This window comes from Eptatretus burgeri, chromosome 9 (genome assembly GCF_056783735.1).
Source record: "Eptatretus burgeri isolate ZD-2024b chromosome 9, Ebu_testis_v1, whole genome shotgun sequence".
In the NCBI taxonomy this organism is placed as follows: Eukaryota; Metazoa; Chordata; class Myxini; order Myxiniformes; family Myxinidae; genus Eptatretus; species Eptatretus burgeri.
Genome location: NC_140969.1, coordinates 14115300 through 14142500, shown reverse-complemented (window position 1 = coordinate 14142500; position 27201 = coordinate 14115300). Strand labels below are relative to the sequence as shown.

At 46.9% G+C, this 27201-nt stretch overlaps 1 protein-coding gene across 2 annotated transcripts in view; it reads right to left on the bottom strand.

Moving 5' to 3' along the window:
* LOC147019568 (cytoplasmic dynein 1 heavy chain 1-like) overlaps nucleotides 1–27201 on the bottom strand; it is a 328064-nt gene that overhangs the window by 238831 nt on the left and 62032 nt on the right. For both annotated transcript variants that reach the window (XM_085894142.1, XM_085894141.1), the window contains exons 14-17: nucleotides 21724–21870; nucleotides 18841–18981; nucleotides 18354–18530; nucleotides 13090–13200 (exon numbers count right to left, since the gene is read on the bottom strand). In XM_085894142.1, coding sequence (XP_085750268.1) covers nucleotides 13090–13200; nucleotides 18354–18530; nucleotides 18841–18981; nucleotides 21724–21870 — 576 coding nt within the window. The remainder of the gene's footprint in view (nucleotides 1–13089; nucleotides 13201–18353; nucleotides 18531–18840; nucleotides 18982–21723; nucleotides 21871–27201) is intronic.

Genomic DNA, 27201 nt, shown 5'->3' with positions numbered 1-27201 from the left:
AATGGCAGAGCAGCCACAAGTTTGTTTACGTTCGGGAAACTCTGGGAGCAGCGAAAAGCAGCGCGTACTGTACTGTATTTTTGACTTCGTATCCTGAAACACCTTCGTAACTAAAGGCAATATTTTCCCGTTGAGGCGCTTCGTAACCTGAAACATTCGTATGTAAAGGTACCACTGTATATATATATATATATATATATATATATATATATATATATATATATATATATATATATATATATATATATATATGAAGCGAGGACCCACCCACATCTCTCATCTGTGAATGGAGGGAATAAACAAGTAGCTCTCATCTAATCAATTAAACCCAGGTCAGGTGACGTGTGGGAGCATGCACCGGAGCAGCGCGTCGCTCAGTCCACTTTCCGCCAGTACTCCATGGGCCTCCGTCTGGCCATCTCCCAGGCAGATGCCTGGCCCATCCTCATCTCCTTGAGATGCCAATCATCCTGCTGCAACCACGAGGCACATGGTCGGCCCATTGGCTTCCTCCACTCACGAGGCTCCCTCGCTGAGAGAATCTGGTGAGCAGGATCAGCGTCAGGAAAACGAGTCACATGTCCATACAGCCGCAGCTGATGCTCACGAACTATGCAGGAAACAAATCTCATTTGATTTGCTCTCAGCAACCGCTTGTTGGACACAAAATCCAACCAGCGATCCCCAAGGATTCTCCGAAGAGACCTGATACCAAAGGAATTAAGTCTCCATCTCAGATCCCTGGCCAGAGTTCAAGTCTCACATCCGAAGAGGAAGGCTGAGAGCACCAAGAATCTGAAGACTCGGACTTTCGTCCTCCTGCACAGGTACCAACAGCGCCACACCCCATGATCCAGTGAATCAATGACTACTTAAGCCAGACCCAGACGTCTATAGACCTCTGGCTCACAACCGGCAGAGAAATGAATATCACTGTCAAAGTAAATGAATCTCTTTGTGACCTCAACATCCTCACAACAAACAGGTACACACAAGACAGCAGCTTCCAAGATGTCCTTGGAAGCTTGGATCTTAGTTTTGACCCACAAAACCCGTAATCCCAGCAGCACCGAATCCTCAGTCAGCACCTCAAGGGAACCCAAAAGGATATCCAGTGTCTCCGCAAAGATGACTGCATCATCCATGAAATCAAGGCCAGAGATCATGACATATCACAGCTTGATCTCTCCGACATCCTCCGTGGAATCCAGTCCATAGAAGCACTGAAAATTGTTGGGGTCAGAACACACCTCTGAGGAACTTCAGGAACAAATGGAAACATGTCAGAGATGGTATTACCACATCTCACAGCACACTCAGTACCAGAATACAGTTCAGACATCAGATTGATCCGTTTTGGTGGCACCCCAAGAAGGCCAATAATTCTCCAGAGAGCATCCCAAATCACTGAATCAAACGCTTTGCAGAGATCCACATAAGCTGCAAGCAGCCCTGCCAAAACTCTCATCTGCGTTCAGTGAGCACCTGAAGGGCAAGGATACGGTCAATCATTGACCTCTTTGGTGTAAAGCCTGACTGCTCTGGGCACTGATGCACAAAGCAAATGGTGGCGCACCAAATCAAGAATTATCCGAGTAAAGACTTCACCCTGGAAATGAGAGCAGCGTCACCCCTCGGTAGTTTTTGCAGTCCTGGCGATCACCCTTCCCTTTCCAGAGAGGGACAACAAGGCCTCTCTTCCAGTCATTTGGGATGATGCCTGTGTTCCAGGCAGAGCACAGAACTGCATGCAACGACGTGAGTACAGCATTTCCACCAGCTTTGAAAGGTTCAGCATGGATGCCACAAACCCTTGGAGATTTACCCCATTTCAACCGGTTCACCACAGCCTGTGTTTCCACAAACGAAGGTGGACGACAGTTGAATGGAGGGTCAGCAAGAGGGATAATAACACCCCAGACATCCAACTCAATAGCTGGTGGATTAGCCTGGTCCAGCCGCTCAAAGTAACCGGCCCAGCGGACCTTCACTTCGGACTCCTCTGTCAAGAGCCCACCACACTCTGCTCTCACTGCAGTACACCAAGGGATGGGCTTGGATGAATGCAATGCATAAATTCCCCTGTAAGCAGGACGAGAATCACTTGACCACAGGTGATGCCCCACCCCCTCACAGATTCCTCGCACATCGGCTTCTTGTTCATCCTCAGCGCATGACAGTTTTGCACCTCAACTTTCTCAACAGCTCAGCTCTGTCATCAAGCCTGTCCCTGCAACTCTGGTTGATGGTATCCAGTGTCCCTTGAGTCAAAATTCTTCTTCGCCCCACAATGAGTTCCAAGACATCCACTGGCAACATCAAGAACGGTGGTCTTAAAGGCATTCCACATTCCCCAAAGCACCCAGACCCCCCAAATCCCCCTCAGCCTGTTCGCAAACTCCTCCGCTACCCTCTCATCCTTGAGCTTGCCAACACCCACCCAAGGCTGGGATGGTACCATTCTCCTAGATTTAAGCTGCAACTTCAGAGTTGCTACCACAAGCCTGTGGTCAGTATTGAGGAACTGAGCACTCCGGTAGACCTTGCAGTTCTGAATCATCCTCCAGCGACGATCAACAAGCACACGGTCAATCTCCTTTGCCACACCACCAGCATTGGAATACCAAGTCCAGTGATGAGCCTGTGGGTGCTGAAACCAGGAACCAGCCACCCTAAGTCCATAACTTCTTGCAAAGTCAAGGAACTTAGTGTTTTTCTGGTTCACAGTTCCAGACCCATGGGGACCAACAAGTGTCTCATAACCATCCCTATCAGTTCCAGTCGTTGCATTGAAATCCCCCAAGACTAGAAGAGTATCTCGACTGGGGCACTGATCAACCACAGACTCGAGTGTGGCATAAAATGCGTCCTTCACAGTGAGATCACTCGCCTCAGTCGGAGCATATACAGAGACCAGGGAAGCGACACCCAAGGAGTGACTAATTCTTCATCTCACAATACACTTGTTGAATGATGTGACCTCAATTATTATTTGACACAGCTACAGCAACTCCTTGGGCATGGTAACCATCAAAGTAACCAGACCAATAGTTGGTGTAACCACCCGCTATGATCTCACCACTATCCGGTCTCCGAACCGCAGATAGTGCTGCAATACCGAAGTTCAGGAGCTTCAGCTCAGATGATAAGACAGGTGAACATCTTCTCTTAGGGATAGGACAATCCAGGCGCTCACCCGAAGGGACTGCTTCAGTTTAACGCAAGGAGACTGCCGTCTGGTGAACGACACATCAGTACCACCCCGACACACACGACCGCAATCTGACCCGGGAAGGTTACCCCATGGTTTTCCTCCTATTAAAGAGCGGGGGACCCGAAGGCTTTGCCTCAATTCCGTTATCCAGTGAGCTGCCCTGCGGAGGGCAGCTGCACAGTGGGTACTCCCACAGAGTGGTTTTTCAGATTTTTTTTTTGTGTTTTGCAGAGTGAAGGGTTTCATGGTGGATGGAGTGCAAATCCTGCTACCAAACTCCTTAAAAAGTAACCCAACTGTAGGAGGACGTCAGCACACACAGGTGGTCACTAGATATGGATGGCCGTTGGCTCACAAGGAGCTCCTCTGCCCTTTGACTTTGAAATCGAGGCGGCTGGAAAATATATATATATATATATATATATATATATATATATATATATATATATATATATATATATATATATATATATATATTTAATCTCGACTCCTCCCAACCTCTTCTTATAGCCAAAGAAGCTGCATAAAGCAACCATGAAAGGCTTCCAAGGTAAGCCCTTTGCTGTTTCTAACCCTTCCCAGATTTCCTCCACAGCTGGAAAGATGTTCATAAACAGTACACACATGAGAATCCCAATGCGACACACCCCCTCAGCTGCCAGACCAGTTTCATCACTTGTTGGTGAGTCATCAGCGACAGAACAGACACAAATGCTTACTCATCAAGGCTCCCAAGCATGTGCCACGTGTAAACGTCAAAAGCAGTCAACATATAAATGAAAAACGAGAACCTACCCACATCTCTCACATGTGAATGGAGGGAATAACCAATTAGCTTTCACCTAATCAATTAAACCCAGGTGGCTGGGATTTTATTTTTAAAAATCGACTCCTCCCATACTCTTCTCGGTGAAGAAGCTGCATAAAGCAACCATGTAAGCAAAGGGCTCACCCTTGCTTCATAATAAATTGCTTATAAATGTACTGATCCGTCTGTATTCTTCTTCTCCCCATTAGTACAGTCGATTAAAGAAAAATCATTCAGTTTGTGAAAAAAAGTGTGAAAATTGGCATGCATGTTCATTTTTATACGTTCTTTCATATAAGAGCAGGACACACCTGATTAGAATACATTTACGGCCGCCATCTTGAATTTCAAAATGGCCACCACCAAAAATAATATTTTACGATATCTCAGTCACCAAGAGACCGAGCAAAATGAATAAAGAGTCTAATCCAATGTTTTCACACACAAGGAATCCAATGAACACACTTAAAATGCTCTTTTGTCAGTCTTTCTGCTTTAAAATGACATATACACTGTCCCAAGTGTAGTTCATCTGGTCGAGATACAGTTTTGACTTCACTCTGTCTGATAACATGTTCCTGCACAATGGCAAAGTTCAGTGCACGGGAGAGATGCACAGAAACATTTGCATGGTGGTCTGCATGCCTTTTTGCAGCCGCATTTGATCAGCTCTGTGCAGGATTTGTCCGCCTCGGCAAGGGCTGTCCAGAAAGGTATCCACTGTTCAATGGCATTCTTCGTCCATCCCCAGTCACATGGGCTTGGTAACTGCTGCTTCGATATCAGCGCTTGGCCCCAGATGTGTCCTGCCTGGTATGTCGACCTCTTGATATGTTCCGTGAGGGCTGCCTTTGTGGGGGGTAGGCAATCTATTTGGCTTCCTTTCACGAACAGAAGCTTCCTTGCCTGATTCACCTCGGTGCATTCACTGGTTCTACCATAAAGACGTATGACGAACCTTTCCAATTGACACACATTCTCATCTGAGACTGATGAAGGCTCTTGGGATAAACTCAAGAAAGTGTCCGTTATATCAGGGAAATTGGTCCAGGTATCCCAAGCGGTTTTCTTCCCAATACCACTGAATAACGACGACATGTCACAGCCAGTGAAGGCATGGAAGAACAGAAGAGCTTTGGCCTTATTTTCACCAAGACCGTTTGCAATCGTGTGAGCCGGTATTAACCTGTAGTGTTTCTTGACTCCATATGCAACCCATAGTTCGTCAAGGGATAAAGTGTGAAGTATGGCCATTGCTAGGACAACAACATCAGTGTCGATTGACCTGATCAGGATTCTGTGATGGCTATTTTGTGCACAATGGAGAGCATACAAGAATAATCTCGTATCGGTTTCTTCATGTTTGCATGGAGCTCGAGAAGATTCTCTGTTGCACTCTTGGGAAAAGATGACATTGGTATCTTGTGTGCTATATGGCTTCTTCTCTTGTGTGGATAACTTAGCGACGCACTGTGACAGCTCACTCTTATTTTGGTCCATGCGAAGAAAGCTCTGCCAGTTCTGCAGAATTGGCGTAGAATTTGTGACAATAATGCGGCTCCTTGTTCCCCTCCTCTTTCTCGTTGAACTCTTCAAACTGTTGTCAATATATCGATCCCATATAACATCCAGACATTTTGTGTTTTGCAGATTTCTCAGCAGATAAGGCAAGAACACATTTTCAGCAAAGTCTCCGAATGTTGAGCAGGACTATTGACTTTATCAATAGTCAAGCAGGATATTGACTATAACAGATCCATCGAGAATCTTGGCATCTACCTCTGTTGGACCACACTCAGAAGCCATACTAGTAGCCAGCTTGTTGAAACATCTCATAAGGTGTGATTTAGTACACTGCCTCAGTTCTGCCATGTCTGATAGAGAAGGTGGTGATCCCTGGTTTTCATGACTGAAGCATTCATCCATGTCCCCTTCTCAGGACTGACAAGATAGGTACATTCTGCCAAACAACTCACAGTTGCTTTTCAGAGTCCTAATTTGGTGTGATGTTCTGGAGTGATTTGAGGGTGAAGTCTTGTGGAAGGGAGCCATGTTGTTCTTTGGTGTGATGTCTGAAATTGGTTTTATTCACTGCTCCAAGCGTTCAGCAGCATATGTGTCATATTTTGACTGCCCATCTGCTTCCACATTCCTCAGCCGAAAGATTGCATCTTCTGTCATCACCTCCTTTGTGTCCAGCACAATCAGATCATTTGTATCTTCTGTGAAGGGATTACCTAATTCTTCAAATGTTGCAACCACAGCTTTAACGTGTTGGGCAAATTTCAACTGAATGGATTGTCCCTGATCATGGTGCTCTGTATATTTTGTGGAAGTATTTCCAAATGAACTCTCAAACTTGTCGATGATTCGAGCCACTTCAGGACCAGCTGTAATCCACTTGATCAAAGCAGGATTATCAGTGATTCCAATCACACCGCCATCTCCTTTGATGTGATCATTCATCTGTTCGTGGGATTGGTCCATAGCCATAGTAGAGAAAGTGTGAGGTGATCTCTGCACCACAAAGTTACCCTTCTCAAATTGCTCATGAAGTGACGGCACTTGCTGACAAAGCTGTACCATGTCCTTGATATGTTTAGAGAGCCATCTTGCATAATTTGTATGATCCAAAGAAAACATCCATGGAACAATTTGTCCAAGGCACTGAACGTACAACTCAAACTTTGCTTCACGCAGAGAACGCACAAATTGCAAGAGTAGAAGTTCAAGATCCAGAACCAAAGCCCAGTATTGGAATTGAGGAACCTTACTGCAATTGACTTGATGCCAAGTTTCAAAATTCATCGTGTCATCATCTGGTCCAAGTGATTTGGCATAATATGTGATGTACGCAGATTTCCGAAGGAGGTGCAAAGCTGCAGCCGTTACTTGGTGTACATCGCGAGACTTGGTGACATGCGAACCCTTCAACATATCATCAGCTCGACCAGAGGTTGTGACTTCAGACTGCACAAGAACTGCTGTCCATCCGCTACCACTGAGGAAATCTCCAAGTAATTTCAACACATTCATCTCTATGTGGAGACCTCCCATTACCACCACAAATTTAGCCTCGCCAATATGGTCTGGCCATGCCCACTGGACTTGTTTCGCAATGGAATATAATGGCTGATCCATGGTTATCACAGGTATTTGATCAGGGTGCAAATGCTGAATCGTCCTAGCCACGAGACGCATAGCATGTGCTATCATAGCTGGCGTATGTGCTGGTTCTGTGAACAAAGGCATCAATGCAATGGGTGACACTGGTCTGATCTCAGCTGATTTTTTTTTTTTTTTTTTTTTTTTTTTGTATACCTTGGTCGAGGCTCGTATGAGAGCTAACACACAACTCACAGCAAGGAGGCATGAGACAAGAGGGGTGGGAGTGGAAGGGACAAAACATTGGGGAACAGACACAGGTGAACTGTGGAAGGGAGAGGGATGGGGATGGGACGGGGAACATGGCGAGGAGAAGATGGACATTACAGGGACTTTCAGGAAGGAAAGCAGGAGAATTGAAGGAAGTGGGCTTGGGTGGATTATCGGGGGTAGAAAAGATCGAGGATTTGGATGGGGGAAGATAAGAGGTGGTGGTGAACAGCTGTTTTGAAAGCCTGGAGGGAAGAATGGGAAAGAATAGAGTGAGGAAGTTTATTCCAAAGGCGGGAAAAAGAGGAATGAAAGAGTGAAGATGAGCAGTGATTCGTGATTTTGGTAGTTTTACCAGAAGGGGGTTGTTGGCGGACCTTGAGCGCCCTGTGGAAATGTGGTTGGGACAAATCGCAGAGAGAGCAGGGGGGCAAGGCTGGAGAGGAGTCGGTAGAAGACAGAAAGACCACCGACCAACCTGCGGTGATTGAGTGAGAGGCCCAAAGACTCAGCTTCATTGCGGGAGATGCCAATGATCTTAAAAGCCCTGGTTTCGACAGCGTGAAGTCGAGAAAGGTGGGAGGCAGGAGCACCAGCCCAGAGGGGAGAGCAGTACTCCATCAGGCTACGGACAAAAGCTTTGTAAGTAGTCAGGAGCTCAAGAGGGCCGAGGAAGGACTTTGCACGACGGAGGATTCCCAGTCGGCGACTGGCTTTTGAGGCAAGGTTGGAAATGTGACTTTCCCAGGAAAGGTCATGGCAGATAGTGAGACCCAGAAGCTTGAAAGAAAAGACTTCAACACATTCATCTATTGCCTATTGGCATGGTAAGCTGCCCATGAGACAAAGTCTTTGGTATCAAGTTCCGTCTTGTTTGATACAAATTCTAACATTGCACTCAACCAGCCGTCTTCTTTCTCTCCGGATGCGGACATGACGCTCGATTCAGCTTTTACTTGATCTGCAACAACTGGTGCATACAAGTCAGTTTGTCATAGACCTGCTGGTGCTACTTCTGAATATTCTACCAGCAAAAGAGACGCTACCAATTAAATTGGAGAAAGCCATTTCCACACGCTCATAGCATTTGGATATCAAACATCGAGCAAACACTTTTAAGTATTTAGTTGTTTATGAAAGGGTCTCATTTCGATTTTAAAGCAGAAAGACTGAAAATGGAGCATTATAAGTGTGTTTATTGGATTCTTTGTGTGTGAAAACATTGGGTTAGACTCTTTATTCGAGTGCTTAGGCCTCTTGGTGACCAAGATATCGTAAAAATAGTTTTCGGTGGTGGCCATTTTGAAATTCAAGATGGCGGCCGTAATATCGTCTGATCATGTGTGTCCTGCTCTTATATGAAAAGCATATAAAAGTAGTCATGTGTACCAGTTTTCACACTTTTTTCACATTTTGAACGATTCTGGTGAAATGTTGACTTAATCTACTGTACTACATTGGTCCTGCATGGTTCACACTTTAGTTTCACGGGGAAGTTCTCCCCCGTTAATTTGCTCTTGTTAACCAGGCACACACTAACTGTATCGCTGGGCAGTAATCCGCGTGTGCGCTGAGGGCACGAGACTCCAATTGGTTCGGTCGTTCACAGGTTCACAGGTATCACGCAAAGTATGTAACCCTGCCCGGATTGGCAGTCCCAATCGGCGCTCATGGTTGCTTAGCAACCTGCCGGTGCGCAGCGTTATCTGTACCCGGCGGACTCAGGACTGGGCGTTTGAAAGGGATTCGAGTGTTTCCCCTCGTGGCGAGCCTTCAACAATATTTGAACAACATTTCAAATTAGGTTGTATATATTATTGATCCGTAACATCTTCTTGTTATGATTCAATCTTTTAAAAAAAACTTTTCAGTGTTGTATTCGATCCTACAGCTAATTTAATCATACTTTAATTCAAAAAGTGTGCTTGTGTGATTGTTTGACTTGTATGCAATCCTGAATTGCTGGATTGAATGAGTTGAAAACAGGTGATTGTAATTGGGTTGTGTCTGGGAAGACTTTCGGTGGTTAAAAAAAAGCAAAAAATAAAAATAAAAAATAAAAAAAAAAACTTAATAGTCCTGGGCGTTCAGGATGGGAGGACCCCAATTCTCTCCATGTAAATATATTTGGCAAAGCACGAATTCCGGTGAGAGGGGCTGAAAGATATATGCCATTTCCGGGAGGTTTAAGCAGTCTAATTTTGAGTGAATTAACCATTTCATAAGAATGGGTTCTTTGCTATTATGATAAATTTAAATGTTCAAATCATGAATATCCTGCAACAATGCAATAGCATAGGGTTTCTTGAGCTGAAATTTAAACAAGTTTTGATCGAGCAATGTATTTACTTTCCTTTATTTCTCCCAGGTCAAAATAACTTGTCTCGGTGATTTAGCTGAAATTAGTACAAATATTTAAAGAATGCAAGTCTGCTAAGATATATTCGTAACTTGAGGAAAATTAGTTCCAAAGGGGTAAAGAGAATAATGGATATTATTATTATTGCTTGGGCCTGTTCATCGAGTTCAAAAAAAAACCCCTCCACCCCGACCTCACTGTCTCCCTCCCCACTCCCATAGTGGGGCAACTTAGCATAACAATTGTGCATTTTGTGAGGAAAGCACCAAATTGGGCACACTAGTAGCCTAACATATTATGAACAGATTTGGATATTGGGCCATCTCAAATTCAGCCGTTGATGGCTGTCGCAGCCATTTTTCAAAATGGCCGCCAGTGGTTACTATAATTTCACTCTAACATTGGTTTGAACATTTATTAAAAGCTGTATTAAGAAAAACATAACCTGCAGCCACCTCACGTTTAAAGATAGCCCCCATTTTGCAAGATGGCTGCTAATTATTTGTTGTACCGGACGACTATCTCACTCATAGAAATTGGTTGTTGAGAATGGTGGCAAACGAATCAAGGGCTGCGTCTGATTGATATGAATAGCAACATCGCTTATGTAAAGTCAGTGGTTGTTGAGCATGGTTGCAAACGAATCATGGGCTGCGTCTCATTCATATGAATACCGACATCTCACTCATGGAAATTGATCGAGAGATGTTTGATTTAAATGTTCTGAATCAGTGACAGTCTGCTCTGTTAATATTCTCTCAATTTTGTGGGCACTCTCCCTCACACACACACAAAGCTGTGCATTCAAGTGCGGCCTTTTTGCACTTGCAACGCTTCAGACAGCTCTTCTTGCACTTGCACGATACCAGCTCATAGCAGGTGTGGGCTGCTTTGGGTAGCTTTGTCCAGTGTGGCTCGTACACCCCCTCATCATTCTTGACCCAGCCCCAGCTGGATGGAGGAGGCAGCTCTGGCATTAGTAGCAGTGTTTGATCCCACACATGGCCTCCTTGGTAGGCCGCCCTCTTCACATGCTCTTCCAGAGCTGCCTTGGTTGGCGGGATCAGCTGCAGGTTGTTCTTCTTCGCGAAGAGTTTCTTCCGGGCCTTGTCAATGTCGTTGCACGTGCTGGTTCTGTCATAGAGCAATATGACGAACCTCTCGATGGTGTGCATGACATCGTCTGGTATGCCACTTGGTGCAGAGGATAGCTTCAGCAGTGCGTCTGTAAGTTCTGGCAGAACGGTCCAGATTGTCCAAGCAGTCTTCTTACCATGTCCAGCAAAGCTAGATACAGTGTCACTCCCAGTCAGAGCGTGAAACATTGGGAGTGCCTGTGCCTTCTCTGGTCCTAGGCCAGCTGCTATTTTGTGGGCTGCTAGGTACCGAAAACTCTTCCCAGTGCCAAATGCTAGCCACAGTTCATCTTCTGGTTGTAGTCCCTGGGCCACTGACACAGCCAACACCACAACATCAGTGTCAACTGTCTTGATCAGTATCTTGTGGTGACCATGGTTGGCTGCATGGGATGCATGCAACAACATTCGACTGTCAGCTTCTTCGTGGCTGCATGGGGCGAGCAAGGCCAGGTCTAGCAGCGGTGGCTTGCTCAGGACTGCCTCTCCATCAGTGATAACCAGCTGCTTGTCATCCTGGTCAAACCACCTGAAGATAGCTTCTGATAGGAACTTGAACACCTCGGTCTTGTTGGTGTCCACTCGGAGGAAGTTCTGCCAGTTTCCCGGTATAACTGCTGCTCCGACCACGCATCTACGCACTCCTTTTCCACGCTTTGATCTTGCACTACCTTTCAGTGAATCAGCAACGTAGTGGTCCCAGACCAGGTCCAGGCGGGACACAGTCTGAAGCTTTGTTGACAGGTACGGTATGAAGACATCCTGGGCATAGTCATCAAAGTTCTTGGCTACCGCAGGCTTCAGCATCTGGACAATGACTGCCCCATCAAGAACTAGGCTGGTGGTATCAGGAGCCTCTGATTGGGCATTGGAGAACTCTTCAGAGCATTTGAGATCACTCTTCGTACCTAGACGAAGACTTTCTCCATCAGAGAGAGCTGGAGGACACGCTTGATTCTCAAAACGAAATAACTCTTCAAGGTTTCCATCCCTCGTCTGGCAACCGATGTAGAGCCGTGGGAAAAGTGCCACGTCGTTCCTGAGAGAGGCCAGCTTCTGTTTCCCTTTGCTCATACTTCTCGGGGTGGAAGTGCTAAACACCTTCAGCTTGTTCCGACGAATTGCATAATCAATTGGCTTGGTCCTTTCCACCAGGCATTCTCTGGTGAAAGCCTGGAACTGCTCTTGGCCAATCTTCTTCACATTCCTGACATTCTCAACTGCAGCAGGACCTGCAATTTCCTTAATGTCAAGGACAACCAGATCCATGCTCACTTCCTCAAAGGGGTTGCCAAGCTCTTCTATGACGCTGACAAGGGCAAGGACATCCTTGGCGAAAGAGGTTTGCACACTTGGTGTCTGGTCGTGATGACGCGTGTCCTCTCGCCTCCCCCAGTATTGACGGCCATCTTGGAACTCTTCTATGGCCCTGGCAACTTCTGGCCCAGCAATCATCCAACGCCGCAGGGCACTTGGGTTATCAGTGAGGCCAACTGCTCCACCATCTCCTTTGAGGCATGCGTTGTTCTGTTCATGAGCCTGGTCGATTGGGATCGAAGATAACACGTTCTTTGTCTTCTGTACAGTGAAGTTGCCAGCCATAAATTCTCTACAAGTGTAAGCTGGCAACTCAACTGTGCTCGATTCCGGGGTCAATATGCACGCATACCACTTCTACTACCATGTGCCAAGCCAATAGTGCTATGAATGTTTATCATTGGTTTTCATTCAGAATCTGTGTCTTAATAAGACTAATTCATCCAGTTTAACTTTTTTTCTCAACCAAATCAAATTGTGACTTTCTTTGACCATTATAAGTACATAAACTTTCACTATCAACCTGCATTCCTCTCCAGTAAAGCAGATATGTCATAACAGTAACCACTGGTGGCCATTTTGAAAAATGGCTGCCACAGCCATCAGCGGCTGAATTTGAGATGGCCCAATATCCAAATCTGTTCATAATATGATAGGCTACTAGTGTGCCAAATTTGGTGCTTTCCTCACAAAATGCACAATTGTTATGCTATATTTAGCTCAGTTGCCCCACCACCACTGCATCTCCCTTGCCAAAAAAATTAATAAAACACAGCCATGTTTTCATAATTTAAGTAATCTAAATAATGAAGATCCTGAGAGTGAAATCCATAAAGAAACCATTTCCCATCTGTTTCAAGCCACTCCTCTCACACTGCACCTTTGAGATCTGTGTGTGGAAATCCTGCATGCAGATTCCCAAATGTTGACCAAATTTTCCCAGAACCTCCTTATGCCACGAGTCATACTTCAAGTTCACCTTCGCTTGAACCTGTTGGCAAAAGCACATGATACACACAATCGTAGCTTGAAACTGCATGCAAGGATGAGGTCATACCCAAGTCCAGAGAGGTTCATCCTGAATAATGAATGATTTAGCATTTTCACTTTGTGAATCTGTTGAAATAGAAGGCTATACCAGGAAAGAGACACACAAAAAAGGAATACTGTCCATCAAGCCAACATCCCCAATAATGCACAATACTTTTATCCACCCGAACATTGGAATCCAGTGCGGTATGGGTGTCCACTTCTGCATCATACTATGTATATATAATGATAGAGGTGTCTGTTTGGTTGTTTATTTGACTTCTATAGATTCCACAACAGCTAGACAGAATGAGTTGAAAACTGGTGGTTGTACTTGAGATGTACACAGGAAGGTTTGGGCAATTTAAAAAAAAAGAAAAAAAATCTAAGTCCCAAGGGCTATGCAAATTAAAATTTTTTTTTTTGTATACACTGTTGAGGCTCGTATGAGAGCAAACACACAGCTATGGGGTCATGAGACAAGAGGGAAGGACAAAAAAGTGGGGAACAGACACATCAAGAGATCTGTGGAAGGGAGAGGGATGGGGCAGGGAACATGGGGAATACAAGATGGACATTACAGGGACTTTCAGGAAGGAAAGAAGGGGATTTGAAGAAGGTGGGTTTGGGGTTGATTAATATGGGAAGAAAAGATTGAGGTTTTGGATGGGGGAAGATAATAGGTGGTGGTGAATGGCAGTTTTGAAGGCCTGGAGGGAAGAATGGGATTGAAGAGAGTGTGGGAGTTTATTTCAAAGGCGAGAAAACAAGAGGAATAATAGAGTGAAGGTGAGCAGTGATTCGTGGTTTTGGTAGCTTTATGAGAAGGGGGTTGCTGGCGGACCTTGAGTGCCCTGCGGAGATATGGGGGGGGGGGGATATATATCGCAGACAGAGTAGGAGGGAAGAGACCGGAGAGGAAATGGAAGAAGACAGAAAGACCACCAACCTACCTGCAGTGAGAGGCCCACAGACTCGGCCTCACCATGGGAGATACCAATGATCCTAAATGCCTTGGTTTCCACAGCGTGAAGCCGAGAAAGATGAGAGGCAGGAGAACCAGCCCAGAGAGGAGAGCAGTACTCCATCAGGCTGCGGACAAAAGCTTTGTATTGTTGTGGGGCCGAGTTTCGGTGGCGAGCACGACCGCTAGATGGAGCAGTAGAGTCGGCTCCACCGAACATCCGGAATTCAGATAGTTACCCTCGGATAAGTCCGAAAGGTTCAGGTCCCTTACACTGACAGGACCGTGAATCGCCAATAATTCGACTGCGTGGGATAGGGTTAATTGCCTAATTTCAATATACAGTACCTAAACACCCACGCAGTCTAACTACCGGGGAACCACACCCTCGGCCGACTCTGTCCAATCCGAGTCGCAGGTAACGACTCGGATCAGGTGTAACCGAGCGGAGTTACCAGAGTCGTGCCGGACCAAATGAACAATTTACCCTCACTATCTCTCAATATACAGCATGCTAAGCCAATGAAAGAAATGACAGGGAACGAGCTGGGACATTCAACAATAGGGAAATTTATTTATAATAATAATAATCGGGGAGGGAAGCACACAAAGAGCAGAGTTATCCGAATCAGAAATGTAATATACAATGAGCAAAAGAAAGCACTTACACAATTCTACTTGAAGACGGGCACACACACACACACACACGCACACACACGCACACACACGCACACACACACACACACACACACACACACACACACACACACACACACACACACACACACACACACACACACACACACACAGAAATGGACCCCGTCAGGTCTTTATTGAAGGCTTCCAGCTCGAGGAAAGGTGAGCTGGAGACCAGCGCTTGTGCTTGGACCTGTCCACCTCATGTGGTCTTCGACGATCCGGCTCGGTGGGACTCAAACCCGCAACACGATGCAGCTCCAAGCACCAGGTACCACGCTCTCCAACCGGCCACGCACCAATCGACCAAGACCAAGGAGAATATCAGAGACGACGATGACCCAGGACCAGACGAACCAGCCAGCATCAAGACCCACGACCCCCAAGACGACGATGACCTACGCTCCCAACCTGGCATTCCTTTTATATTCCTTTTTCCTCCGGGGTGAGAAAATCGCCGTCTGAGGCGATCTCCACCCTCATTGGATGGGGCGTCGTGGGAAAGTCTCTCTCTGTGGCCATCTCAACCCTCATTGGCCGACGTGTCGTGGGAAAGTCGCCCTCTGTGGCCATCTCAACCCTCATTGGCCGGCGTGTCGTGGGAAAGTCGCCTTCTGTGGCCATCTCAACCCTCATTGGCCAGCGTGTCGTGGGAAAGTCAATTTCTGTGGCGTGATTAGACAAGGGGCACGCTCCTGCCTTCCTGGGTAGAGTCCCGGTCTGAGGCAAAGGAAATCTCCACCCACGTACGTGGCCGAATGCACGTGGGCAATGGTGTCAGTGTGCGAAGTGAAGTGAAGGAGATTTGTTGTAAAAGAACCTCCGCAGCGCACACATGTAATTCCCGTTAGACACAGGTAGGGGGCCCTAACTATAAACACACACTTATCGATATAACTGTTCAATAAGGACCTGAATGTTGAGTGATCATGGCTGCCAGATTCGTAACAGTATGTGGTCAGGAGCTCAGGTGGGCTGAGAAAGGACTTTGCACGACGGAGGATTCCCAGTCGGCGACTGACTGTGGAGGCCAGGTTTGAAATGTGGCTTTCCCAGGAAAGATCATGGCAGATAGTGAGACCCAAAAGCTTTAATGAAAGGACTTCATCAAGTGGATTGTTGAGGAAGTAGATGAGGGGGGGGGTTCCAAACGGTCCTTTTGAAGAGACAGAGTGTGAGATTTGTCAGGATTGAAAGACATGTTCCACATGTTAGACCAGTTTGTGATGTTACCCAGATCTGCAGAGAGCGAAGAAGCTGCTGCTTGTCAGTCTGAGGGATGAAAGATGGTATGGCAGAGTGTGGAGTCATCAGCAAAGAGATAGAGGATTTTCCAGAGTCGAAGAGATCATCAATGAAAATCAGAAAACGAACAGGGCCCAGAACGCTGCCTTGAGGAACTCCAGCCTGGACAGGAAGAGGGGATGAAAGAACTCCATTTAGGGCCACACGTGAGCTGCGACAGGAGAGCAAGTCTGCGAGCCATGAGTGGAGATGGCCTTGGATACCATAGGAAGAGAGTTTGGTAAGCAGGGCAGGGTGCCAGACCATGTCAACAGCATGCAATATGTCTAGGGATATGGCTCTGATTTCCTGAACGGCATTGAGGACCTACATCCATTGTGGGGAGAGCAGAAGCAGCATATCCACGGAAGAGTGCCCCTGTCTGAAACCAACTTGAAGATCGGAAATCAAGCCATTGGAGAAGAGGAAGGATTTCATGTCTGAAGCGATGATGGATTCCATAACCTTGTTGATGATTGGGAGAAGGCTGATTGGACTGTAGTTGCAGGGATCTGTTTTTGCACCTTTTTATGCAGAGCAGTAATGTTTGCTGAATTCCAAGCAGATGGCAGATGACCTTGAGCAAATGAGAGGGTGAATAGAACAGAGAGAGGGTGAGCAAGAGCAGAAGAACAGGTTTTCAGGACATGTGGGCTGATGCCGTCTGGACCGGTTGCAGAATCTGAGTCGAGGTTTGACAGCAAGCTCTCCCCTTGTCAGGAGAAAAGAACACAGAGTCCAGGGACAGTTGTGTGCGACTGGGTAAGGTGGGTAGAGAAAGCGATGGGTTTTGGACACAAGATTTAGCTGCAAACACCGAGTTTAGGCATTCAGCCTTTTCACGTGCGGTATCAGTAGTGCGGCCATTTGAGGTAAGGGAGGGGAGGAGGGGGAACATACACCAGAAACAGATTTGATTCGATGCCACCAGGATTTTGAGGAGGGACAGAGGTTTGAAAGTTCAGACTTGAGCTTAGAAAGATGTTGTTTTCTGGCTCTCTTGAGGGTAGATACATTCTTGTTCCAAGCTTTATGGAAGGAACTGAGATTACCCTCAGTTGGGTTTGCTTTCCATGAGGCAAAGGCAAGTTATTTCAGGACAACTGCCTCACCACAAGCTTCAGTGAACCAAGGGCGGGAGGAAGGGTAGGACAACTGAAGACGAGAAGGGATAAATCTGTGCATGAGGGAGAGCAAGTTTCTTTGAAAGAATTCTCAGGATGAGTTGATGTTGGAGAAAGTAGCGATAGGAGACCAGTCTATAAGTTTGATTGCTGCTTGGAGACCCTGCCAGTCGGCTTGAGTGAAATGCCAGACTCGACGGCGGTGAGGTGGTACTCTGATAATAGCCAGAGAGATGTCCACTTTGACAAGGACGTGGTCAGAAGAACCGATTGGAGCGGAGGAAGAGCAGCAGATATTGTCAGGGAAATTTGTCAAAATCAGATCCAGAAGAGATGGAGTACCATTGGTTGAGATACAGGTCAGGAAGTTGACCGATTGAGTCAGTCCAAATGAGTCGCAGAAAGCTTTTGCTGCAGTGCCATGACAGGTGAGAGAGGTACCTACACCTAGCCAACCTGCATGATGACAATTGAAGTCGCCACATATGAGGAAGAGAAAGTTTGGATGAGAAGATAGAAGTTGGTCCATGTTTTCGGAAAGTAAGGTGTTGATGGAGTCATCACTGTTTTGTGGACGGTACAGTACACATATAAACATGAGGTGGGAGTGGAGGGGAAGCCGTAGCCAGAGGTGTTCCTGGGGGTGTGGGTTAGTGAGGGCATTTAGGGGGTGTAAAAAAAAATTAAATTCATAGTCCCACAGCGGTTCAGGGTGGGGGGGGGTGAGGAGGAACTCCATTCTCTTGCGTGACTTACTGGAAACCAGTATTAAAAATCATAAATCATATAATTTGGGGTATTAACACATCTGTAAAGACAGGCTCTTTGATAGCATTACACAATAAGTTACAATTACGATTTGACATACATATGCTGAAGTTGAAAGACATTATGTGGAGCTAATTCTACATTTAGCTTTCAATATAAATTAAATAAATACTCCTGCTATTCTGGCAATAACAAATAATGAAAGGACAAATACAGTTGAAGCACATATTTTACATGCTCAAAAAAACCATTCAATTCATAAGGAGACTGAAGTAATACCTTTGCGTAGTCGACCACCACAGGTCCAAAGCTTTTTCGTGTCTCTGCATTGTCAAATGTGAGACGGCACTTGCGCATCTGGTTGAGCAGGATCTGCCATCGGTCCAGATTGTCACCAAGCTTACTGTAGACATTCTCCTGCTGCATGTCCCATAGGTTCTGATAGCGCAGCCATTCCTAGAGTCAAGAAAAAACCAGAGAAGTCAGTGTTGAGTCTGAAATGAAATTGACAAATCTCATATTTTTCTTTTACATGAAATTACAGGGGAAAGATCACCTGCACATCAATCCAAGATCAGGATGACACAAATAGCAAGAAAGACAAACAAATTTGAAACATCTTACAAACAACGTTGGCCTTCGGTAGCATAGTTGTTTTATCTCGATGGAACTGAACATTTTTTCAGTCCTTGAACTACTTGTTCTATATATTTTGGAATTAAACCAAAATGTTATGGTTTATCTCTAACTTTAATGTGGCCCACACCTCAACGTAGACTTCAACTTGCTTCATTAAAGTCTGTATTGCGGCCTGGGAAGCCTCTCTTGCTGAATTTCCTCCAGGCATCTTACGGTGAAGGTTTCGAAAGAACTTGTCTTCCTCGCTCAACTCAAAATGTACACCAACCTGCTCAAAGACAACATTCCTCAAGTTGGTGCAGAGCTACCACAGTAAACACATTATATAGGGTACTGCTACAAAGAACACAAAATGTATTTAGTTATAATAGTATAATCAAGAAAATGTATGGAAACAGAAGCAAAGACAAACTAGAGCGGCATTCGGGAGAGCACATAGTCTCACCTCGCGTGTTCATTCTGAACAAAAATACAATCGTTGACTGAACACACTACCATTATGGCCTACTGCTATGATGACCCATATACCCGTGTCATCCATGCAACCTATTATATCACATACATTGCCATTATCCATAGCTTTATTGATTAGTGATTGATTATAGGATATTTATCAATCACTTTTTTGCACATAAAGGCTAAATTGCATCAAAAAAGGTGAATATGAAAAAAACAAAATTCAAACTATATTCCCCATGGCTTGTCAATCAATATGTATAAAGTTTTGCTCAATCTGTTAAGCGGTTCTGGAGAGGATGTTTACATTTTTTTTATTTTCAATCAAATACGGCCACCAGACCATGTGACCGATGACGTCGTAAATTTAATTCTTCATTCACATCGGGTCATACATCAGATATATGAAGTTTCAGATTTGGATAAGGATTTCGATTCAACCAATTATGGCTGGAATACCACTGCACCAATGATGTCATCATGACCATCCTATGTAACCAATGGAGAGTTTATGACAAATGCCAAGTTTCAATTTTTTTCGTTGAGTGGTTTCAGAGATGTACAAATTTTTCCCAATATGGCTGCCATAAAATGTGATCTACAATGTCAGAGTTATCAAAAAAAATATTCTCCATGAGGTGTTCCTTCTATGTTTAAAGTTTCACATCGATCAGACAAACGGTTGCAAAGGAAAAAATATTAAAGCGAAAATACTGTTACGGTGGTGGAAATTCACAGAACACCATTCAGGTTCCCCAGAGATCAGTTATTTCGATAAGTGTGTGTTCCAGGTTAGATTTCCCCACCGATGTATAAAGGGAATTATTCGTGTGCCTGGCTGTGCATCTTTGAGTTAGCCGTTATTCTTTCTCTATCTTTTATTTTAAACAAAAACAACATCTCCTCAACAACAACAACCACGTCATCTCAACAACACATCGACTCCTCCACAACACCATAACATCCTCAACAGCGGCAAAGTGCCGTCGGTGCGAACTCGTGCTGCGACAGGATCAGCGATTTCAACCATGTCCGCGTGTGATCGGCGATTTCAACCACGACCGCGTGTGATCGGCGATTTCAACCACGTCCGCGTGTGATCGGCGATTTCAACCACGTCCGCGTGTGATCGGCGATTTCCACCACGTCCACGTGTGATCGGCGATTTCCACCACGTCCGCGTGTGAGAGGGGCGGGTACAGCCTGGGTGAAGGTTCAAAGGTGAAAAGGGGGAAGGCGCCGATTTTGGGTGGCGAAGCCCACAGCGGCCCCTCCCCTTGGGGCTATAAAAAGCCGACCAGAGACGCCAGAGTCGAGTTGAGGAGTTGGCGAGTGGGACATTCGGCTGTTAGCCGAGCGGTTGGTGGTGAAGCTGGCGAGTGCAGTTGGTTCGTCAGAGCAGTGGAGTTCGTTCGCTGGAAGGTTCGCCAGTGCAACCAAGGGAGCCAGTCGGAGCGCGGAGCTCGGGGGTCCGGGCAAACCGACCCTGAAGCGGTCGAGCGAAAGACCCATTCACTCCTCCAGTGCATCGTCGGCTCGGCCCGACCGACCAGGCCGCAGTGAAGGCTGGACGGCCGAGGGGAACCGAGCCAGCCGCTCGCCAAGCCGCTCAAGCGACTGGCGCGTTTACACCACAGGGACCGAGCAGAGACACCAGAGGCCACCGGCCCAAAGACCCATTGAGTCACCACAAGGGTGACGAGGTAACCTGCCCGGACTCTCAGGGCCTGTTCCGGTCATCCCGGCCCTGAGTGCATTAAAGGCTCACGAGCCCGATTCATTTCTTTCTTGGGTTTTGCATGGAAGTCTGTGGGCCTTGTCTTATAAGTAGAATTGTTAAGTGCCTGTATATACTTGCATTCCGATAGAAATCGGCTGTAGGCTTTTGCATGTGTCTTGTCCCCTATCCCCATTCATTGACTGCTTACGTGTGAAAATAAATCCCCCATTGTTTGAATGTCAACCCGCTCATTGCGTCACTTTCTCCATTGACTGCTATGGTGCGTACGGAGAATTAGCTGGCTTTTAAAGCCGATAAAACGTAATCTGGTCCGACGGGACTTGGCGATATAAAACCACTCAGCATTTGCATATGGAACGAGCTGCTTAAGCGGCTCGTATTCGTGCAGGTCCCATCGAGGTATAAACTCCCAGTATTTCTGTCTGCGCGAAGTTAGGTATATCGATAATTCGGCGATTGACCCTGTAGCGCGTGGACAGAAGAATTGGCTGGTTTATGGTGTATTAAAAACACCCATAGCTGGGTTTCGGCGTTTGTCCGGAAGCTACGACTAGATTGTCGCGTTCGGTGGACGTGCGGCCTGGAATGGGCTGAAACGGTCATGCGCATGCGGAATGGGCGGAAATCTAGAACAATACATAGATGTGGACGGACGGACGGACGGACGGACGGACGGACGGACGGACGGACGGACGGACGGACGGACGGACGGACGGACGGACACACACACACACACACACACACACACACACACACACACACACACACACACACACACACGAAAAACAGCATCAATACTGACATTTACAGTACCTGGTACCGCTGGCTTTGGATACGAGGCAGCGTGACAGCCACATTCTCCCACGCGTGGAGCTCCCAGTGAAGATGCTCCCGGCATGCCTCCAGATGCGGCTCCAGGTGGATCAGTTGGTTTGTGATGCGGAACTCCAGCACAACAAGCTAACAGAAAGAATCGCATTATATTGAAACATCTAAATAAAGCTAAACCATTTTACCATGATATGCAATTCAGTTTAATGGAGTGCAACATAATATAGAACAATAATGTTCTATGAAAAACCAAGTGAATATTAAATTATGCAATAATGATGCTAAATGCATTGTCAAACTAGAACGGCACTTGGTCGAGCTCATACCTCTACCAAGCTGAACAATTTACCTTTTGAATACCACTGACAGGTCAGATCTGGATCTGGACCTGAACCAAAATCGAATTGGCTTGTTGTTGTCAAATACCCAACTCAACAATCAAGTTTTGTCATAATCCACCCACAACTTCTTGAAACAACATGCTATGTACCTTTTTTGGCCCCATCTCTCAATGGTGAAGAATCACTCAACAAATTATCAGATCCATATCCGGATCCAGATCCAGATCTGCACCAAAATCTAATCAAATTGTTGTTTTCTCAGACCCATTGAGTTGTCCACCAAGTTGTATTTGAATCCGTTAAAAGATTTTTGAGATATCGTGCAATATAGTATATCGTTTTTGGCCCTCTCAATGGTGAAGAATCACTTAAAAGATTGTAGTATCCGCATCCGGATCCAGATCTTCACCAACATCTAATCAATTCGTCCTTGTCTCTCACGCAAACTGTCCACCAAACAAATTTAGTCCAAGTCTGCCTGTAACTTTTTGAGATATCCTGCTCACAGATAGACATCCATTCATTGGGACCATACTCTGTGCAGAGCATTGGTGCTGCCGAAGCAGTCTCCTTGGCTATTGGGCACAATCCTGGACAGGTTGCCACTCCGGCACAGGATACCAGCAAACTTTCCTGGGAAAGTCACATTTCCAACCTCGCCTCAAAAGCCAGTCGCCGACTGGGAATCCTCCGTCATGCTAAGTCCTTCCTCGGCCCTCTTGAGCTCCTGACCACTTACAAAGCTTTTGTCCGTAGCCTGATGGAGTACTGCTCTCTCCTCTGGGCTGGTGCTCCTGCCTCCCACCTTTCTCGGCTTCACTCTGTCGAAACCAGGGCATTTAAGATCATCGGCATCTCCCGCAATGAAGCTGAGTCTTTGGGCCTCTCACTCAATCACTGCAGGTTGGTTGGTGGTCTTTCTGTCTTCTACCGACTCCTCTCCAGCCTTGCCCCCCCTGCTCTCTCTGCGATTTGTCCCCACCACATTTCCACAGGGCGCTCAAGGTCCGCCAACAACCCCCTTCTGGTAAAACTACCAAAATCACGAATCACTGCTCATCTTCACTCTTTCATTCCTCTTTTTTCCCGCCTTTGGAATAAACTTCCTCACTCTATTCTTTCCCATTCTTCCCTCCAGGCTTTCAAAACAGCTGTTCACCACCACCTCTTATCTTCCCCCATCCAAATCCTTGATCTTTTCTACCCCCGATAATCCACCCAAGCCCACTTCCTTCATTTCTCCTGCTTTCCTTCCTGAAAGTCCCTGAAATGTCCATCTTCTCTTCGCCATGTTCCCCGTCCCATCCCCATCCCTCTCCCTTCCACAGTTCACCTAATGTGTCTGTTCCCCACTGTTTTGTCCCTTCCACTCCCGCCCCTCTTGTCTCATGCCTCCTTGCTGTGAGTTGTGTGTTAGCTCTCATACGAGCCTCGACCAAGGTATACAAAAAAAAAAAAACTGGTACTCATTTTGCCGACCTCAGAAGGATGACAGGCAGAGTCAACCCCACCTGGTATTAATTCAACAGAAAGGGGGATTTGAACTCAGGATCCTAGGATTCCAAGCTGACCACCCTAACCATTAAGCCAACACCAGACACAGATAGACAGACAGGGGTGAAAACGTAACCAACATCCACCTTCGGTGGTGGAGGTAATAAATGGTAGTTTTTGTGTGAAGAATCACTTACTTCAATTATGTCACGTTGGTATGAAATTACTTATCAATATAAATATTACATTATTGGGCGTTGCAGGTTCACTTTTAGATGGCCATCAGGTGGTGTTTTATTTTATTGTCAATTATCATTTATTCCACAGATTTGGCCACCATCTGTGTTAACTGATAGTCTGGGTAAGGCCTGGACATTTGAACTTGAATTTGCATGGCTGGTTGGCTGGTTCAAAGTAACCGTTGCTTGAATCAATCGAGTGATTATTATCATTACCCTGCGCATGCAAAGCAAACAGCGGGGTGAAGCAATCGGTTCATTTCTGTCTGTCCTGTCTACAAGCGTTAGTTTATGATCGAGGAACAACTCGATTTAAAATTGAATGTTGTATCTTCAGCACAAATCGGAAAACGAAACTGTAGTTTAACAGTACTTTGGCTCTGGATTTGTCCCGATCACGCATGTGCAGGGAGGAGTGAGATAATATTGTTGTGGTTGACCAAATTCGCAAACCACCATTCAGGTCCCTTAGGTGAGATATCTCGGTAAGTATATGTGTAGTTAGGCCCAAACCCGTTGTCTAGAGGGAATAAATGTCATTCATGCGTGCTGCGACTCTTCAGGATAGCCGTTTTTCTTTTACTATCTTTATTTTGGACCAACCGCCATTATTACCACCACCAACCACATCTCAACAGTCATCACAACATCAACCACCCACCACAACGCCGCTTCACCACAACAGCCACGACCTTTACCGTCACACCTCGCAACCGTCGCATCGCCACCGTTCTTGCGCCGCTTGTGGGTACCGGTACTGGACTCGTGCAGGGCGCGCACCGAACAGCGTGTACAAAACATCACGGACTTTCCGCAGAAAAACGGATCAAAAACGACTCACGCCCACTTTTGTTCCGTCCAATCGGTGAGCGAGGGGCAATTTGGCCCCGCCTCCAGGGCGTTGGAGGGCGGTCGCTATATGCAAATTCATGGATCAAAAAGCATTCACGCCCACTTTTTCTCGGGCCAATGGGGACCGAGGTGAAAGGTCGAAGGCAGGGGGTCAAAGGCGAAGCCACGGGGCTTATATAAGCGGCTGCGTTCGTCAGAAAGAGGGTGTGCATTGGAAAGAGTGAGTTCGGAGTTCAAGAGAGTCGTCGGTGGAGCTGGAAGGAAGTTGCGCGTTGGAACGAGCTGTGCGTTGGAACGAGTTGTCGGCGGAGCTGTGGAGAGGTGGCGGCGGCGAAGACGGACGAGGGGGTGCTCGCGTCGGTGCCGGGAGCTGAAGGCGGGAGGCCGACGGCGCGACCTGGTCGAGGTGGAGACGCTCGTCGCGGGACCCGAGACAGAATAAAAATCCTCCTTTCCCCGAGCATCAGCAACCCCCTCCTGTTTCCCCCCGCGCTGAGATAGTGCGACAAAAGGGGGCCCCTTTTCCCACCCCCGACCAGACACTGTCCGCGAGGCCCGCGGAGTTGGGGCACCATCGCCACTTCGCGCCTCATCATCAGACGGGTAGGCCCGACCCGGTCTCGGCCCCAGGCCCGCCTCATCCTTGAGGGTGTTCTTTTTCTTGGTTTTGGGTATGTGTTGTCGGCGCCGTCTGTGAAGTAGAATTGTATAAGTGTTGCCGTGTGCTCGGTAGTCGGATAGCTCTGCATTGTGTCTTCGCTTTTACATTTGCTTTTTGTGTAAAATTGCATTGTGTTTCTTTTCCTTTTACATGTGCTTTTGGTGGAATTGTATATGTGTGCTTTCCGTTCATCGCGAATAAATGTGCTTTATGTTGAACTGTTTTCCCGCTTCGCTTCGTCATTTCTTTCATTGAATCCCCATCTTGCTTCACGTAAAGGGTTGGTCCTGGGCTAAGACGCCCGATAATTAATCGAACCGTCGAGGCCGACGAATAACACCGCTCGGTTATCCCGATAGTACGGAACGGGTCGCTTAAGTGGCCCGTGTCCGAAGTCGACCTGCGGCGAGGTGCGATCGCCCGGTCTACCCTCCGTGTGGGTACTTAGGTAGGTCGAATTTGGCGAGCAACCCTATCCCACGCGGGGGCCGATTGGCTCGATCGCGGTGAGACCGAAAGGTCCTCCCGTGACTGGTTCCCGGCGTTAGTCCGAGAGGGTCACGACTGGATTGTCTGTCCGGTGGGCGACGTGCCGCGATTCGAGTTACGTGGCCGTCAGCACGCCGGCGGGCGCGAATCCGCGACACTGGTGTCAGGAGTGGGATACAAACTCATCGCCCTCCTCGCAGCACTGGTAACGGAGAACGGGAAAACGGGCTGTCCTGTCTCCAATTAAATTCACGGGAATCGGTCCAGGGGTGAGAGAAGCGACCCCCGATTCCCTCCAAATTACGAGCGATTCAAATTAACCCTTTAAGAGAAGCAAGATGGCGTCTCAAGGCGAGCGGGAGCCGGGGGTATTAGAAATGGATGTAGAATGTGTAGAATCCATGGCTCAGGATGAAATACCCGTGCAGGAAATGTTAAATTGTACAGGAAAACGAACTCGCCCAACTGAACCCAGAGGCCGAAATGGGTGCGGCAGCGGCCGCGGTGTATGACACCTCCCCTCCCCCTCTCCACCAAAACCTCCCGACCCCTGCCGAAACGGCTCACTCAAGCGCACCCGACATGGCCCAGCTATGCGCCATGCTGGCGGCAATGACAAACGAAATGAAAGGAATGAACGAAAAGATGGATACAAATACAAATGAAATGAAAAACGAAATGAACAAGCAAATAAACGGAATGGAAGCAAACATGAAGGAGGAAATGAAAGAACTACGGGGTGAGATGCAGAACATGGGCCGATGCCTGCAGGCGGGCATGAAGGCCGTTAGCAGGGAGCTTAAAATGGCGACTCCACGTGTAGGAACGAACGAGCTGGAAGGGGGTGCAACGGCTGTCGGGCCCGCGGTGGAGGCGGGTAAGGAAAAAGTAATTCGGGAGACAAGAGACGAGGTGAAAGTAATTGCGAGGGAGAGAAAAGAACAATTAATACGGAAAGCAAGGATGAGGTACGCGGAGATCGTGAAAGAGCAAGGAGTGAAAAACAGGGAAGGACGGGAGCGACTTAAAGAGAAAGCAAGGTTGACCTACATAAAGATAAGGGAAAGATGCCAGAAAGAAGCGGAGACTAATAGACAGGAGGGGACAACAGAAACTTATAAATGTATAGAGACACGGGAGACAGAAAAAATATAGGAGAGACTGCATGAATTGGACAAGGTTAGTGACGCACACACACACACGGAGGTAGTGGAGGATAGTGAGGTTGAGCTCGCGGAGCGTGTAGGGACCCAGTGCGAGCAGCGGGATAGTCTCCTCCAGGAACGAGGGGAGGGAGTATGTCCCCTTGAGGCGAGTCACGACCAGGTGAGTTCGGTCGTGCTTTGCGAGGTTGAGGGGACGAGTGCTGTGGACGGGTGCATGG